The 16,604-nt window shown below is 41.7% G+C and overlaps 1 protein-coding gene across 4 annotated transcripts; it reads left to right on the forward strand.

Moving 5' to 3' along the window:
- Nucleotides 1-14: 14 nt before the first annotated feature.
- Nucleotides 15-13,910, forward strand: LOC311135745 (ribose-phosphate pyrophosphokinase 1-like). Of its 4 annotated transcripts, XM_084169788.1 has the most exons (8): nucleotides 38-428; nucleotides 2,475-2,664; nucleotides 4,696-4,794; nucleotides 5,025-5,149; nucleotides 5,488-5,661; nucleotides 5,880-6,039; nucleotides 6,493-6,568; nucleotides 11,866-11,938. In XM_084169788.1, the coding sequence occupies exons 1-7, from the start codon at nucleotides 307-309 to the stop codon at nucleotides 6,541-6,543; spliced, it is 921 nt and encodes a 306-aa protein (XP_084025914.1). In that variant the 5' UTR covers nucleotides 38-306; the 3' UTR covers nucleotides 6,544-6,568; nucleotides 11,866-11,938. The 4 variants fall into 4 exon arrangements, with proteins under 4 accessions (XP_084025912.1, XP_084025913.1, XP_084025914.1 ...); XM_084169786.1 differs by lacking the exon at nucleotides 6,493-6,568 and having other exon boundaries at nucleotides 15-428; nucleotides 11,866-13,910; XM_084169787.1 differs by lacking the exon at nucleotides 6,493-6,568 and having other exon boundaries at nucleotides 15-428; nucleotides 2,475-2,658; nucleotides 11,866-13,910.
- The last annotated feature ends 2,694 nt before the right edge of the window (nucleotides 13,911-16,604 follow it).

Genomic DNA, 16,604 nt, shown 5'->3' on the forward strand with positions numbered 1-16,604 from the left:
TATCGTATTTCAACAGATCGAGTTATCTCACCACACCGCCAGGGTAAAGGGCAAACTTTCCCCGTCATCAATTTAGGCACCAGGCGTGTCCATATATCAGCACGATATAATAAGGGTAGCCCTGCTGCCCAACGACCTATAGAAAACAATTATTTCACCATCGCATGCTCTCCTCCCTGGCTGTTGTGGGTTCGCTAAAGAGGAGCTAGCTAGCGAACAGTTGTTGTTTTTTTGCTTGTTAGCCTTGTATTTATGTAGCTGCGGGAGTTGTTTGGTTACTTCAATTGTATCCCTCGTAGGTCCAAAATGCCTAACATAAAGATATTCAGCGGCAGCTCTCATCCGGACCTTGGCCAGAAAATTGTCGATCGCCTGGGACTTGAACTGGGGAAGGTTGTAACCAAAAAATTCAGCAATCAGGAGACATGGTAGGTTGTGCTTAAGCAATTCGTATATTTTGCCGAATACCAGTTATATAGCAAGCTAACGTTAGTTATTTTTACAAATGTGTGAATGTTGTAGGAATGTTTGCTAACGTTAAATAACTGAGAGTTTAAAGTTAGCCCACATGGCCAATTGAAAGTGCGAGTGAGTGGTCGTTGTTGTTAGCTAAGATTAGTTTACCATAAACCTGGCATTGGAGTTTAACGGTGGTTGGCATCCACAAACATGTACCAGTAGTATCTAGTTAGTTTAACTAGTGTTGGCAATTTTATGTTGACCATCAAATGAGATTGGGTAAGGGCAGGAGGCCTCGAACTTCAACTCCCAAAAACCGTTTGGAATGGGATGTCATTTCAATGACCTTTCAGGGGTCGTCACACTAGTTACCACAGCACAAAGTCAAACCCCGCCTATTTCTAAAATGTATCTTCTTAAAATGTGATTTTAAACACTGCTAACCTTACATTAAGACCAAACAACAAGTTTTTTTGTTTTCATGAATTTGTACGATATAGCCGATTTTGACGTTGTGACTGTGCTATCTAGTGGAAACTCTTTCATGGCCCTTTACATGTATAAATAGTTAGCTGAGATGGCTAGTTAACGTTAACCTTCTCTCATTCAAACATACTTCACAGTGAATCCCATACCATTCATTGTCCCTCACGTGTGGATACTATGCGCTCCTTATACATGGGAGATGCCGCGTTCACGTGCTATTCGGAACTAGGTAACGCGGACATTTCCGATTTGCTAAATGGGTGAACGCATCACGTGTATAAATGCAACCAGTTAGCAAGTAATAATTAATAATAAAGCAAGTGTGACATTTCCGAGTTTCTTAGTTCCGTTCCGACTACAACGTGAACGCGGCATGAGACAAGCCATCATGGTGACGTCGCCTTTATTCAGGTTGACTGTTGGTGCTTTCAAGACAACTGGGAACTCCGGGGAAGAAGAAAAAAACTGTCAAATCATGACATCTGTGATCTTCAGGCTGGAAAGTAGCAGCTCTAGAAAGATGCCGCATTCAAAACAACTGGAAACTCGAGAAAAAAAATGAGGTCAAATCATGACGTCTGTGATCTTCATGTCGGAAATTCTGAGCTCTAGAAAGAGGCCCGAGTTCCCGAGTTGGATGACCGTTAAAATCTATTTATCCCAGTCGTAGCTCGTTTTTTCCCCAGAGTTCCCAGTTTTGAACGAACTGAAGTCGGAGATTTCCGAGTTCCCAGTTTTGAACGCCGCAAGAGGCCAGAGTTTCCGAGTTGGATAACCATTAAATGGTTTTCCCCCAGTCGGAGTTAGTTTTTTCCGAGTTCCAGTTGTATTGAACGCTCGAAAGTCGTAGATTTCAGAGTTCCCAGTTGTTTTGAAAGGGCATTTGGCTAGCTTACTTTACATACTCCAAGTAGTGGTTAGCTTTTTTGCTTCAGTGACTTCTAGCCAATTTGTCAGGCTAAAAGTTTCTCAGTTTATTACTCTACTTCCTTTTGATGCTAGCACCCCAACTGACCCTCTAGTAGGTGTAGTTGGTAGGCTATGTGCTCTGTTGCAACAAATTATTTCAGTCTTATCAAACCAATTTAAATTGTCTTTTCATACAACCATATTACTACTTTTGAGTTGTGCTGTTTTGTTTTTATTAGTGTTATAAAATGATCCTGTTTGACAGTAGTCATTATGGGACTTGCTTACTTATTGCAGGGTATAAGTAGCAGGTGCCTTTGACATGTGAAAAGGAAACTGTTTATCTGGAGGTTTGTAATAGCACTCATCCTGAGCATTGACATCCATAGGGTTCTTCAATCTGTTTCTTTTTCAAGTTATGTTGTTGGTATAATGTTAGATCACAGAATAGTTGGTAGAGCAGAAATGTATGACTGTGAATATACGGAACATTCATTCATTGAGTGTTGTGTCCATTGACCTGGAAGCCCATGATGCTATGATCTTAATGTTCTCTACCTGTTATGGTCCTGTCACCATGTATAGTCTACTGGCTGACACCGCATGATTTACTCCTGCAGCGTGGAGATCGGGGAGAGTGTCAGAGGAGAGGATGTCTACATTGTCCAGAGTGGTTGTGGTGAGATTAACGATAACTTAATGGAGCTCCTCATCATGATCAATGCCTGTAAGATTGCCTCTGCCTCACGAGTCACGGCTGTCATCCCCTGTTTCCCATATGCAAGACAAGACAAGAAGGACAAGGTGGGGGTGAGGGAAACTTAAATAGTTTGTCTATTCACAGCACCAACACACTACACCAGGGGTTCCCAAACTTTTTTTGGCCCACGACCCCATTTTGATATCTAAAAATTATCACGACCCCAACCATGTGAAAGAAAAATTGTAATTAACAGCCAATTTTGACTTTTTTTTGTTTGTTGGGGCAATGGCAGTCAATTGAAAAACATTCTAACACTATTTCTGATTGTCTTCTCAACTCATCATCACATACTTTTAATGTGGGGCTTTGACAGTCAATTACAAATTAGTCTGACATAATGTCTCTTATATCTCCACCACTAATGAGATGGGTGTGCTTGATGCATGGTACGTCAGAGTTTCTCAAAGTCAGGGGGCGTGGTCAAAAGTACACGCCTCATCTCTGCTGTCACATCCACCCTGGATCGATATTTGGTTTTAATGCAGATGAGAGAACTTAATGCAGCTTCACACCGATATGAGCTGGCAAAGAGTACCATGAGTTTTAATGCTCAGAGGGAGACTTCAGGCAATGCCCTTTGAGTCAGGAACCAAAACTCCTCCGTAGTGACCCATGAATACGTTGTCTGTAGCATTCGGTCACATGACCGCTTGATCAGCTGTTCGATTTCACTTACTGGCATGTCAACTGAGCCAGGATCAGTCAAACGGATTGGAAAGTAGGTCAGAAAGTGCTCTTCCAAGCGTTGGAGGTGAGCAGCCATCACTCGTGTGGGACACTTACTGATGCTGTTTTCTGTTAGAAACATGCACAGCCGAGGGAAGGGGTCATGGTTCACTTTTGAAAGACTCTCCCAATAAGAATTATTTTAGCTGAATCCACTGATTTGGTCACTCATCTGTAGAATGTTTTTGTATTTCCCCTGCATGCTTGCATTCAGTTTGTTCAGTTTCCCAAATATGTCTGTTACATAGGCAAGGAGACTGTTTCTTTTCATTACACAGAATGTCCTTTAATTTTTTTTACATCCATTGTGAATGACAACAGTTCTTCTCAATGTGAAAAATCTTTCCAACACTCCCTCTCGATTAACCACCAAGCCTCGGTGTGAAATAGAACATTGTCATGCTCTGATCCCATATCTCCACATAGGTTTGCGAACAGGCGTGTGCGCAGTGGATGTAGTTTACAATCGAAGTTACCTGCTGCAATATATATCTCTGAGTTCTGTGCTCAGCTCTTTTGCCGCCAGTTGCTCTCGGTGTATCCATATGGCAGAGGGAGACTCATTCATAACTAGAGTGCAGAGGCTTGCCCCGCCATAGATTGAACCCCATATGTGCAAAAGCCCACCATTCGAGCACATGGAATCTGTTTTTTGTCAATATAGCCACGCAGCACACTGAACATCCCCTGTGCCGTTTTATGCTCTTGAATCGTGAGACAGAGCAATATGTCCTCGTGAATAGCATTCCCCGACATGTGTAGCGAACAAAAGTCAATGCATGGGCATCTCGGCCCTCACAGCTAACGTCCATTTGGAGAGCATAAGCTGGGTAGTTTGAGTCGTTCAGTCAGTTTCCTTTTGATTGCTAGCAATAGCATACATTTTTAGTTTAACAGTGTTAAAGGTATTGATGTGAGTTTCTGCGCCTCTGCCTCCCCACACATTGTTTTCACCATATCAATTGTGGCCGGTAATTTCAAAGTCTCTGCAATAGTGTGCGGTTTCATAGCGTAGCGGGCCTAGCCATTCACCGTGGGAATGAAGTTCTCCCGTGACCCCATTTTAATATCAGGAGACCTCACATGGGGTCGCGACCCCTGGTTTGGGAACTGCTGCTCTCCACTATCCATATCAATCAGTCAGTATTTGATTGATCTCAACAAATATTTGACTGCTTTTCAGAAACGCCCTATTGGTCGAACCACTTTGGTTGATTTGGAATATAACTGACAAAGCTAATTCAGAAAGGAGATTGGTCTTCCTCTGTTTATTTTTTTTTAATTGCAGTGGCTCAATGGTCCTTCTTCAGGCTTTGTATGAATATAGAGGTTAACAATGTTCTTTTTCACAGAGTCGGGCACCCATCTCTGCAAAGCTGGTGGCCAACATGTTGTCAGTGTCAGGAGCCGATCACATAATCACCATGGACCTGCACGCCTCGCAGATACAGGTGAGCATTCTGGCACATTATTTGTCTCATTCCATCAGTATATTGCAGTCACTAGTGTAGGATTCACAAGTCAAATGTACAAACTATTCCTTAGACTATACTTGTGTTACATACTATAGTGAGCCACATGACATTTTCTCAGAAAAGCTGTTGCAAGTAAGGCAGTTTGAGGACACTGACCTAATGATCCTGTATCTTATCATGGGTTTGCTCGCTTTATGCCTCTGTAGGGGTTCTTTGATATCCCTGTGGACAATCTATACGCTGAGCCAGCTGTGCTGAAATGGATCAAAGAGAACATCAATGAGTGGAAGAATTGCACCATTGTGTCTCCTGATGCCGGAGGAGCCAAAAGGTAAAGCAGGGACCAATGGGCCTGGAGATTCTTCATCAATACAAAGGGTCAAAAAGGACAGATTTTAGTTGTTAGAAATATCAGCATTGTTGAAAGGATGATGGTGGATCAATTCATTACTTTCACCTTGTTCATTATTACAACCATTTAGTTGTATATGCAACCATCTTTTTGATACTGTCATTACAGTGCATGTGTTTGTAATTTGGGATTAATCATAGAATTATAAACCTGTTTCTTATTATATATTCCCTTCCTCCCCATAGATGTAAATTGTAATGTGATGTAACTTTGAGGAATAATTATTAACCTCACCAATCAGTGGATTCCCCATGCAGGGTCACCTCTATAGCAGACAGGCTGAATGTGGACTTCGCGCTCATCCACAAAGAGAGAAAGAAGGCTAACGAGGTGGACCGCATGGTCCTGGTGGGGGACGTGAAAGACAGAGTGGCCATCTTGGTTGATGACATGGCAGACACCTGCGGCACCATCTGCCATGCTGCAGATAAGTGAGTCACTACTGTGTTTTAGCTGCATACATCATTACAGAGCAGAGACTGAATATTCAATCTTTAAATGTACAACAAATACGACGAGCTATTACATCTGTTTAGGGAACAGTCTCTGAAAATGAAAATTTGTTGATGGCAAGGTTGTTTACAAACAAAGGGGGGGATTATTCAACCTATTTTAGTTTTCTTTTTCTTTTTTCCTTCTGGATATCCAGGCTCGTCTCTGCTGGAGCGACAAAGGTCTACGCTATCCTGACCCATGGGATCTTTTCAGGCCCTGCCATCACTCGCATTAACAACGCCTGTTTTGAGGCTGTGGTTGTCACGAATACCATCCCTCAGGAGGACAAGATGAAACACTGTACAAAAATACAGGTCAGAATAGGGCTGGGCGATATTTTATATATGCTTTGTTGTACAATTAAAGGTAAAATACACTGCATTTCAAACAGTCAGCAATAATCTAATGAATTCAGGGCTTGTGAAATTATACCTAGGCTAAAATATAAGCCTTCCACAACCATAAGAACCACTAATAATTAGTGCTGAGCGACTAACTGAAATGTAGTTTTCTTGTTTTTAAACAACTAATTGACAGACGTTGGATCAATTATTTTAATTCCATTTCATTAGGTTTTTTCCTGTGAGTTCAATGCGCACGTTGCACAGTTTCTCTACAGATACATCAGATACATCCTGAACTGTGTGATGTTTCCAACAGGCCAATATTCTACACAGTTTAGCGCATAAAACGTGGTAATTAACTACAATGACCATAATCCATTGCGCATCTACTTGTCCGGTCTGTTTATTTTACGCCTGCTACAGATGCGTTTCTTTTACGCCTGCTACGGAAGAGACAAGAATGTGCGATCGTGAGGAATATAGAGAGCAGCTGCGTGAGGTATCTGTACCTGATCAGTGATTGATAGTTGGCATTCAGCAGTCATTCAATCAATCAATCAATCAATGCCTGGCTATGAAAAGCCAAGTGACATTTACTCCTGATATACTGACCTGTTGCAACCTCTGGCCTTAATGGCCATGTACTGTTATAATCTCCACCCGGCACAGCCAGAAGAGGACTGGCCACCCCTCAGAGCCTGGTTCCTCTCTAGGTTTCTGCCTTTCTAGGGAGTTTTTCCTAGCCACCGTGCTTCTACATCTGCATTGCTTGCTGTTTGGGGTTTTAGGCTGGGTTTCTGTATAGCACTTTGTGACATCTGCTGATTGTAAAAAGGTTTTATAAATACATTTGATTGATTGGCAGTCATAAAAGTATGCCATATTTACTTTGAAGAACTACAAAATAGTGCTAGACAGCATAGGCAGCAGCTCTATAGAGATGACTCGGAATGAAAAAGTCATCAAATAAAATAAATGTAATATACACAACTGAAATATTTTATTAAAGTCATGTGAATAAATGATGGTTAATACCATTGTGGGACTTTAATTTTATTCTGTGTTACAGCATTCAATCGAAAAACTGATTATTTTGTAATAATCTAACAGAAACCGAACTGACCTTGAAGCACTAATCGCTCAGCACTACTAATTATTTAATAATTTATCAAAATAGTTTAACTTGCTTTTTTTTGCAATAATCACTGATCTTGCTTTCAAGTCTGAAAATGCCCTTTTGTTACAAATTTAACCAGAACCATGCATAATGCACATTCCCTAATAATGACCAACTTAGCAGGCATTATAGAAAATTATCACAGGCCTCATAAACATCTCTCAAGCACAAGTCCACGTGCTAGAGAGTAGCCAGCTAATCTTTATATTTAAAGTCTAGCCAATTTGGATCTATTTGCTTGCTAACAAGGTAGAACAGTTGAATAGTTAACACACCTTTCTGTCAGTCTCCAACTGTTTGAACAGCATGCTAGACTGTCCACTTTGTTCAGATGTTGAAATCAAGTGGCCTACCTTATTTGTCAGAATGAGAACAGGTTGCCAATTCCTTATATAATTGTTGTTTAGGCTCATTGCACATTTTATAAAGGACTAACCAGCTAATATAAGTATGTGGCTAAAATGCTGCTAGCGGTTTCTGTGCGTGACAGAAACTGAGCATTCATTTTCCAGAATCAATGTTCATTGATACGCCTGTTTTAGTAGTGTCTGCTCTTCGCACAATTTGAAGAGGTTAAGTTCTCGTCTATTACAGTAAAATAATGTCTCAATGTGTTTCGGTGTCCATATGACCGATATTTATGTTGGACCAAACCTCAAATGTAAATGGCAAGTTGAAACCACTTGTCAGAGAGAAGGTGATCTTTCATCTTTGTTGTTGTGCGTGGCAGGGGGAGGGGCTGTGTTTGTGTGTGAAAGAATAGGAATGTGCACCGTCGCAGAAGAAGTGAAGGAGATGAGACCAAAAAGATTATTGTGATATAGGCATTTGGAATATCGCGCTAAAACATTAATTTGATATATCGCCCAACCCTAGTGTTTTACTTGTTGTTTCAGGGTTGTAGGTCACTTGGGGAATTTCAACATTCCATTATTATTTTCTAAAATAATTTAATTGTAGTTCATTTTCTGAACTGTGAGAAATTCACTGAAAGTTGCTGAAGTTTGGACAAATGTTTTGCTTTCACAAATAACAGATCACATGACACCAGCACAGAGCACACATACCAACCTCCCTCCACCCCATAGCAACTTTTTTAAACAATGTCCAATGAATAGCTAAGCAGTAGGCTCTCAACAATCTTCATTTCCATGGCTTAGCATGTTGCCTTAACTTCAGTCTCTGCTTGATTAATTCTTACTGTGTATCGCATTGTCCTCACTCTTTACTGTGCTGAAACTATGCTACAGTGCCTTCGGAAAGTATTCAGACCACTTTACTTATTCCACATTTTGTTACGTTACAGCCTTATTCTAAAATGGATTGAAAAGATCTACACACAATACCCCATAATGACAGCAAAAACAGGTTTTTAGAAATGTTTGCACATGTATTAAATAAAAACCAGAAATACCTTATTTACATAATTATTCAGACAGTTTGCTATAAGACTTGAAATTGAGGTCAGGTGCATCCTGTTTCCATTGATCATCCATTGATCATCCTTGATGTTTCTACATCTCCACCTGTGGTAAATGTAATTGATTGGACATGATTTGGAAAGGCACACACCTGTCTATATAAGGTCCCACAGTTGACGGTGCATGTCAGAGCAAAAACCAAGCTATTAGGTCGAAGGAATTGTCCGTAGAGCTCCGAGACAGAATTGTGTTGAGGCACAGATCTGGGGAAGGGTACCAAAAACATTTCTGCAACATTGAAGGTCCCCAAGAACACAGTGGCCTCCATCATTCTTAAATAGAAGAAGTTTGGAGCCGCCAAGACTCTTCCTAGAGCTGGCCGCCCAGCCAAACTGAACAATCGGGGGAGAAGGGCCTTGGTCAGGGAGGTAACCAAGAACCTGATGGTCACTCTGACAGAGCTCTAGAGTTCCTCTGTGGAAATGGGAGAACGTTCCAGAAGGACAACCATCTCTGCAGCACTCCACCAATCAGGCCTTTATGGTAGAGTGGCCAGACGGAATCCACTCCTCAGTAAAAGGCACATGACAGCCCGCTTGGAGTTTGCCAAAAGGCACCTAAAGACTCTCAGACCATGAGAAACAAGATTCTTGTCTGATGAAACCAAGATTGAACTCTTTGGCTGAATGCCAAGCGTCACGTCTGGAGGACACCTGGCACCATCCCTATGGTGGTGGCAGCATCATGCTGTGAGGATGTTGTTCAGCAGCAGGGACTGGGAGACTAGTCAGGATCGAGGCAAAGATGAACGGAGCAAAGTACAGAGATCCTTGATGAAAACCTGCTACAGAGCGCTCAGGACCTCAGACTGGGGTGAAGGTTCACCTTCCAACAGGAGAACGACCCAAAGCTCACAGCCAAGACAACGTAGGAGTGGCTTCGGGACTAGTCTCTGAATGTCCTTGAGTGGCCCGGCCAGAGCACGGACTTGAACCTGATCGAACATCTCTGGAGAGACCTGAAAATAGCTGTGCAGCAACGCTCCCCATCCAACCAGACAGAGCTTGAGAGGATCTGCAGAGAAGAATGGGAGAAACTCCCCAAATACAGGTGTGCCAAGCTTGTAGCGTCGTACCCAAGAAGACTTGCGGCTGTAATCGCTGCCAACGGTGCTTCAACAATGTACTGAGTAAAGGGTCTGAATACTTATGTAAATATATTACATTAATTTTTGTAAAAATGTCTAAACCAGTTTTTGCTTTGTCATTATGGGGTATTGTGTGTAGATAAGGGAAATATGAAATGTAATCAATTTTAGAATACGGCTGTAACGTAACAAAATGTGGAAAAAGTCAAGGGGTCTGAATACTTTCCGACTGCACTGTGTGTGTGTGTGTGTGTGTGTATATATATATATATATATATATATATATATATATATACACACACACACACACACACACACACAGTGGGGAAAAAAAGTATTTAGTCAGCCACCAATTGTGCAAGTTCTCCCACTTAAAAAGATGAGAGAGGCCTGTAATTTTCATCATAGGTACACGTCAACTATGACAGACAAATTGAGGGAAAAAAATCCAGAAAATCCCATTGTAGGATTTTTAATGAATTTATTTGCAAATTATGGTGGAAAATAAGTATTTGGTCACCTACAAACAAGCAAGATTTCTGGCTCTCACGGACCTGTAACTTCTTCTTTCAGAGGCTCCTCTGTCCTCCACTCGTTACCTGTATTAATGGCACCTGTTTGAACTTGTTATCAGTATAAAATACACCTGTCCACAACCTCAAACAGTCACACTCCAAACTTCACAATGGCCAAGACCAAAGAGCTGTCAAAGGACACCAAAAACAAAATTGTAGACCTGCACCAGGCTGGGAAGACTGAATCTGCAATAGGTAAGCAGCTTGGTTTGAAGAAATCAACTGTGGGAGCAATTATTAGGAAATGGAAGACATACAAGACCACTGATAATCTCCCTCGATCTGGGGCTCCACGCAAGATCTCACCCCGTGGGGTCAAAATGATCACAAGAACGGTGAGCAAAAATCCCAGAACCACACGGGGGGACCTAGTGAATGACCTGCAGAGAGCTGGGACCAAAGTAACAAAGCCAACCATTAGTAACACACTACGCCGCCAGGGACTCAAATCCTGCAGTGCGAGACGTGTCCCCCTGCTTAAGCCAGTACATGTCCAGGCCCGTCTGAAGTGCATTTGGATGATCCAGAAGAGGATTGGGAGAATGTCATATGGTCAGATGAAACCAAAATATAACTTTTTGGTAAAAACTCAACTCGTCATGTTTGGAGGACAAAGAATGCTGAGTTGCATCCAAAGAACACCATACCTACTGTGAAGCATGGGGTTGGAAACATCATGCTTTGGGGCTGTTTTTCTGCAAAGGGACCAGGACGACTGATCCGTGTAAAGGAAAGAATGAATGGGGCCATGTATCGTGAGATTTTGAGTGAAACCCTCCTTCCACCAGCAAGGGCATTGAAGATGAAACGTGGCTGGGTCTTTCAGCATGACAATGATCCCAAACACACCGCCCGGGCAACGAAGGAGTGGCTTCGTAAGAAGCATTTCAAGGTCCTGGAGTGGCCTAGCCAGTCTCCAGATCTCAACCCCATAGAAAATCTTTGGAGGGAGTTGAAAGTCTGTGTTGCCCAGCGACAGCCCCAAAACATCACTGCTCTAGAGGAGATCTGCATGGAGGAATGGGCCAAAATACCAGCAACAGTGTGTGAAAACCTTGTGAAGACTTACAGAAAACGTTTGACCTGTGTCATTGCCAACAAAGGGTATATAACAAAGTATTGAGAAACTTTTGTTATTGACCAAATACTTATTTTCCACCATTATATGCCAATAAATTCATTAAAAATCCTACAATGTGATTTTCTGGATTTTTTTTCCTAATTTTGTCTGTCATAGTTGACGTGTACCTATGATGAAAATTACAGGCCTCTCTCATCTTTTTAAGTGGGAGAACTTGCACAATTGGTGGCTGACTAAATACTTTTTTTCCCCACTGTACAAACATACACACTGGTGTTTAGTTGACCAATTGTATTTTCTTTGGCATTTTGAAGTTATCTGTGGGGGAAATATTCAATAAGTCTAGGTGAGATTTTGGTTTGTTAATTAGTTTTCTCCCCCACTCATCCTTTCAGGTTATTGACATCTCAATGATCCTGGCAGAGGCTATTCGCCGGACACACAACGGAGAGTCTGTGTCGTATCTCTTCAGCCATGTTCCCTTGTAACATCCCACGAGCAGCCACACCCCACCCTTTCCCCCCGGTGAACCTGTACCAAAGGAGGGATGTCTGGAGCACCATCATCACAGCCCATCCATTCATTCCCCATGTCAAGAGAAGGGATGGAAGTAGTTAGTAAATACTCCTACTGTGTGGTAGCCTACTTTTTCCAATATTCTGTTAGTGCACTGGTGATCAACAGGTTTAACCTTTTGACTTCACTTGGTGTAATAATATGCCAGGTTGTTTCATATAAGCATTGTCTATTGTCAGATTGAAAGCTCTAGTTTACATTGCTGCTGATGCCCCATTTGAGAGAAACTTTCACTCCAAGATGGCTGGTTCTGTTTTATGAGCTTGTTTTTTTTTTTGTTACTGATATTTTTTTGTATTAGGGGGACTTGGGCCTCCTTGAAAAGTGAGGCTACCCACTTGCATTTCCAAGACAGTATATTTTATTTTACGAGAAAGGTGCTTTTGACACAGTTGTTCAAGAATAAAGCATTGTGTACTGTTTACATCCTTGCTTTAGTTAGGCTAGTCTTGAGTTGTTTTTATGCTAAATAAGCTTGTTTTTCACGCTATATTCTAGGATGCGTGCGTGCGCCGTTCACAATTCCGTTCAAAAGTGACCTTAATTCTATGCCTTGGTGTGTTGATACCATGATTTAAATATTTTGTTGCATGGTTTTATGTAATTGAAATCAAAACATAACTTGCTGTGCGCACACAGTGTACAAAACATTAGGAACACCGTTGCCCGTTCGAAGGCACTTTTTTAAAAATGTTGGTCTTTCCCAGTCACTATATGAATGGCACCCATACACAATCCATGTCTCAAGGCTTAAAAAAACGTAAACCTGTCTCCTCCCCTTCAGCTACACTGATTTGAGGTCGATTTAACAGCTGATATTAATAAGGGATCATAGCTTTCACCTGGTCAGTATGTCACAGGTGTCAAACTCATTCGATGGAGGGCCAAGTGTCTGCGGGTTTTTGCTCCTCACTTGTACTTGATTGATGAAATAAGGTCACTAATTGGTAAGGAACTCCCCACACCTGGTTGTCCGGGTTTCGCCTCTGTAGGCCGTCATTGTAAATAAGAATTTGTTCTTAACTGACTTGCCTAGTTAAATAAAGGTTAAATAAATACTTGAAAGCAAAAAGCAAAAAACAAAAACCTGCAGAAGCTAGGCCCTCCATGGAATGAGTTTGATACCCCTTGTCTATGTCATGGAAAGAGCAGGTGTTCCTAATGTTTTATACACTCCGTGTATACCTAATGAATGTGTCGTCACATCTTTCATCTTTTATTCATCAAGCAATAAGGCATTTAATGCATGGAGCCTCTAATGTAGCTGTCACATCAATGTAGCTTTACTAACCCAAGTGGTTTTGCGATGTATTGGAAAGTTCAAATTATTAAAGTAACTTCAGCGCTCAAACTCGGGAAGCCTTCGTGCACTCGCCGCGTGGGGTAGCATGCACCCCTTCAACTTCAGTTCAGTCCTCGTCCATTTCGAAAACGATGGCTTGCGCAGCTCAAAAGCCTGCGTATGTGTAAGGCCTGCTTCAGCAATATTTTTTCATTTTTTGAGTATAAAGTATTGTCAGCCCTATAACTCTCAAACACTGCTGTATCTGCTTCAATAACCGGTAAGAGCAATACACTGCAAGGCCATTATACCCCAGAATCAAATCTGTATGATGTTTTTACTGTTTAAATTAGTCTGATTTTGAGCTGAAACTATAGCTCCCTTTAAAACAGCCAACTCTTAAGAAAGACGCGTCTGTAGATTGATCTGAGGATCCTTGTTGCTTTAAGTGTAAAATTTGCAGAATTTAATATTGCTCCCATGATATGAGAAATCCTGCCCTCCACAACATGGATACTTGAAATGAATGTATTGGGTTATGATCTTGGAACAATAAAATGATATCTGGAACTTTGAATCGTTTTCTTTATTTGTTATGTGTGTTTTTTTTTATATGCAATTCAAAGTAACATTATGATTGGGGAACTTGTCAGTCAGCAGAGGGCTCAGTCTAAAGTTCCTGTTATGTTCATATGTATGTATTATTATATTCCTTTGTATAATAAAACATTTCCTTTGGGGTAGATGCATCATACAAAAACAGCGCATGCCAACCACAAAGTAATGAGAGTAAAGTAAGGTGTCCACAGCAGCCGTAGTACTAGGGCGGTAGTAGCCTAACTGGCGCTATTGACAAATATAAAAAATGATTGGAACAATCAGTAAGGAGGAGGGGGGATTGTCTAATTCGGCCGTTGGCTAACCCCGGTTGTCTACCGTTATCAACTGGCCTTGTGTGGTGAGTAGTATCAAATAATCGCAATCAAACAAAAACACATTGTACATATACAACGTGTAGCTAGCTATTTTTGTTAGAGTAGGATAATTCGTTTTTATATACACTGCTCAAAAAAATAAAGGGAACACTAAAATAACACATCCTAGATCTGAATGAATGAAATAATCTTATTAAATACTTTTTTCTTTACATAGTTGAATGTGCTGACAACAAAATCACACAAAAATTATCAATGGAAATCAAATGTATCAACCCATGGAGGTCTGGATTTGGAGTCGCACTCAAAATTGAAGTGGAAAACCACACTACAGGCTGATCCAACTTTGATGTAATGTCCTTAAAACAAGTCAAAATGAGGCTCAGTAGTGTGTGTGGCCTCCACGTGCCTGTATGACCTCCCTACAACGCCTGGGCATGCTCCTGATGAGGTGGCGGATGGTCTCCTGAGGGATCTCCTCCCAGACCTGGACTAAAGCATCCGCCAACTCCTGGACAGTCTGTGGTGCAACGTGGCGTTGGTGGATGGAGCGAGACATGATGTCCCAGATGTGCTCAATTGGCTACCTCTGGCGAGCACATAGAGGGCTGTGCGGCCCCCCAAAGAAATGCCACCCCACACCATGACTGACCCACCGCCAAACCGGTCATGCTGGAGGATGTTGCAGGCAGCAGAACGTTCTTCACGGCGTCTCCAGACTCTGTCACATCTGTCACATGTGCTCAGTGTGAACCTCCTTTCATCTGTGAAGAGCACAGTGCGCCATTGGCGAATTTGCCAATCTTGGTGTTCTCTGGCAAATGCCAAACATCCTGCACGGTGTTGGGCTGTAAGCACAACCCCCACCTGTGGACGTCGGGCCCTCATACAACCCTCATGGAGTCTGTTTCTGACCGTTTGAGCAGACACATGCACATTTGTGGCCTGCTGGAGGTCATTTTGCAGGGCTCTGGCAGGGCTCCTCCTGCTCCTCCTTGCACAAAGGCGGAGGTAGCGGTCCTGCTGCTGGGTTGTTGCCCTCCTACGGCCTCCTCCACAACTCCTGATGTACTGGCCTGTCTCCTGGTAGTGCCTCCATGCTCTGGACACTACGCTGACAGACACAGCAAACCTTCTTGCCACAGCTCGCATTGATGTGCCATCCTGGATGAGCTGCACTACCTGAGCCACTTGTGTGGGTTGTAGACTCCGTCTCATGCTACCACTAGAGTGAAAGCACCGCCAGCATTCAAAAGTGACCAAAACATCAGCCAGGAAGCATAGGAACTGAGAAGTGGTCTGTGGTCACCACCTGCAGAACCACTCCTTTATTGGGGGTGTCTTGCTAATTTCCTATAATTTCCACCTGTTGTCTATTCCATTTGCACAACAGCATGTGACATTTATTGTCAATCAGTGTTGCTTCCTAAGTGGACAGTTTGATTTCACAGAAGTGTGATTGACTTGGAGTTACATTGTGTTGTTTAAGTGTTCCCTTTATTTTTTGGAGCAGTGTATATATATATATATATATATATATATATATATATATATATATATATATATATATATATATATATATATGTATATATATATATATACACAGTACCAGTCAAAAGTTTGGACACACCTACTCATTCAAGGGTTTTTCTTTATTGTAGAATAATAGTGAAGACATCAAAACTATGAAATAACACATGGAATCATGAAGTAACCAAAAAAGTGTTAAACAAATCAAAATATATTTTATATTTGAGGTTCTTCAAATAGCCACCCTTTGCCTTGATGACAGCTTTGCACACTTGGCATTCGCTCAACCAGCTTCACCTGGAATGCTTTTCCAACAGTCTTGAAGGAGTTCCCACATGTGCTGAGCACTCGTTGGCTGCTTTTCCTTCACTCTTCCGTCCAACTCATCATTTGAAGAATCTCAAATATAAAATATATTTTGATTTGTTTAACACTTTTTTGGTTACTACATGATCCCATATGTGTTATTTCATAGTTTTGATGTCTTCACTATTATAGGTGTTCTATATATATAGTTAAATTCACGGTTAAGTCAGAACTCTAGCAACCGTTAACTTCTTAGCTAACTAGTAATTTCAGTCTTAGGGTATGTTGTTGAAATGTAGTAGATAAGCAAGCTATATGAATAAATCTAGAAGATGGTTAAAACCCCTTCATATCCTTAACTGGGTTATTTCAAAATGTCTAGACGTGGTGGTTTTATTAGAGGTCACCACCATCTGATCTGCTAGGCCAGAACAGTAAGGGTGCATGGCCGAGGTCAAGTATGATGAGTGACTGTGTGGGTGTGACCTGACCTCCTGTGTGATGG

The sequence above is a fragment of the Coregonus lavaretus genome, assembly GCF_964263955.1.
Source record: "Coregonus lavaretus genome assembly, chromosome: 10".
NCBI classification, from domain to species: domain Eukaryota; kingdom Metazoa; phylum Chordata; class Actinopteri; order Salmoniformes; family Salmonidae; genus Coregonus; species Coregonus lavaretus.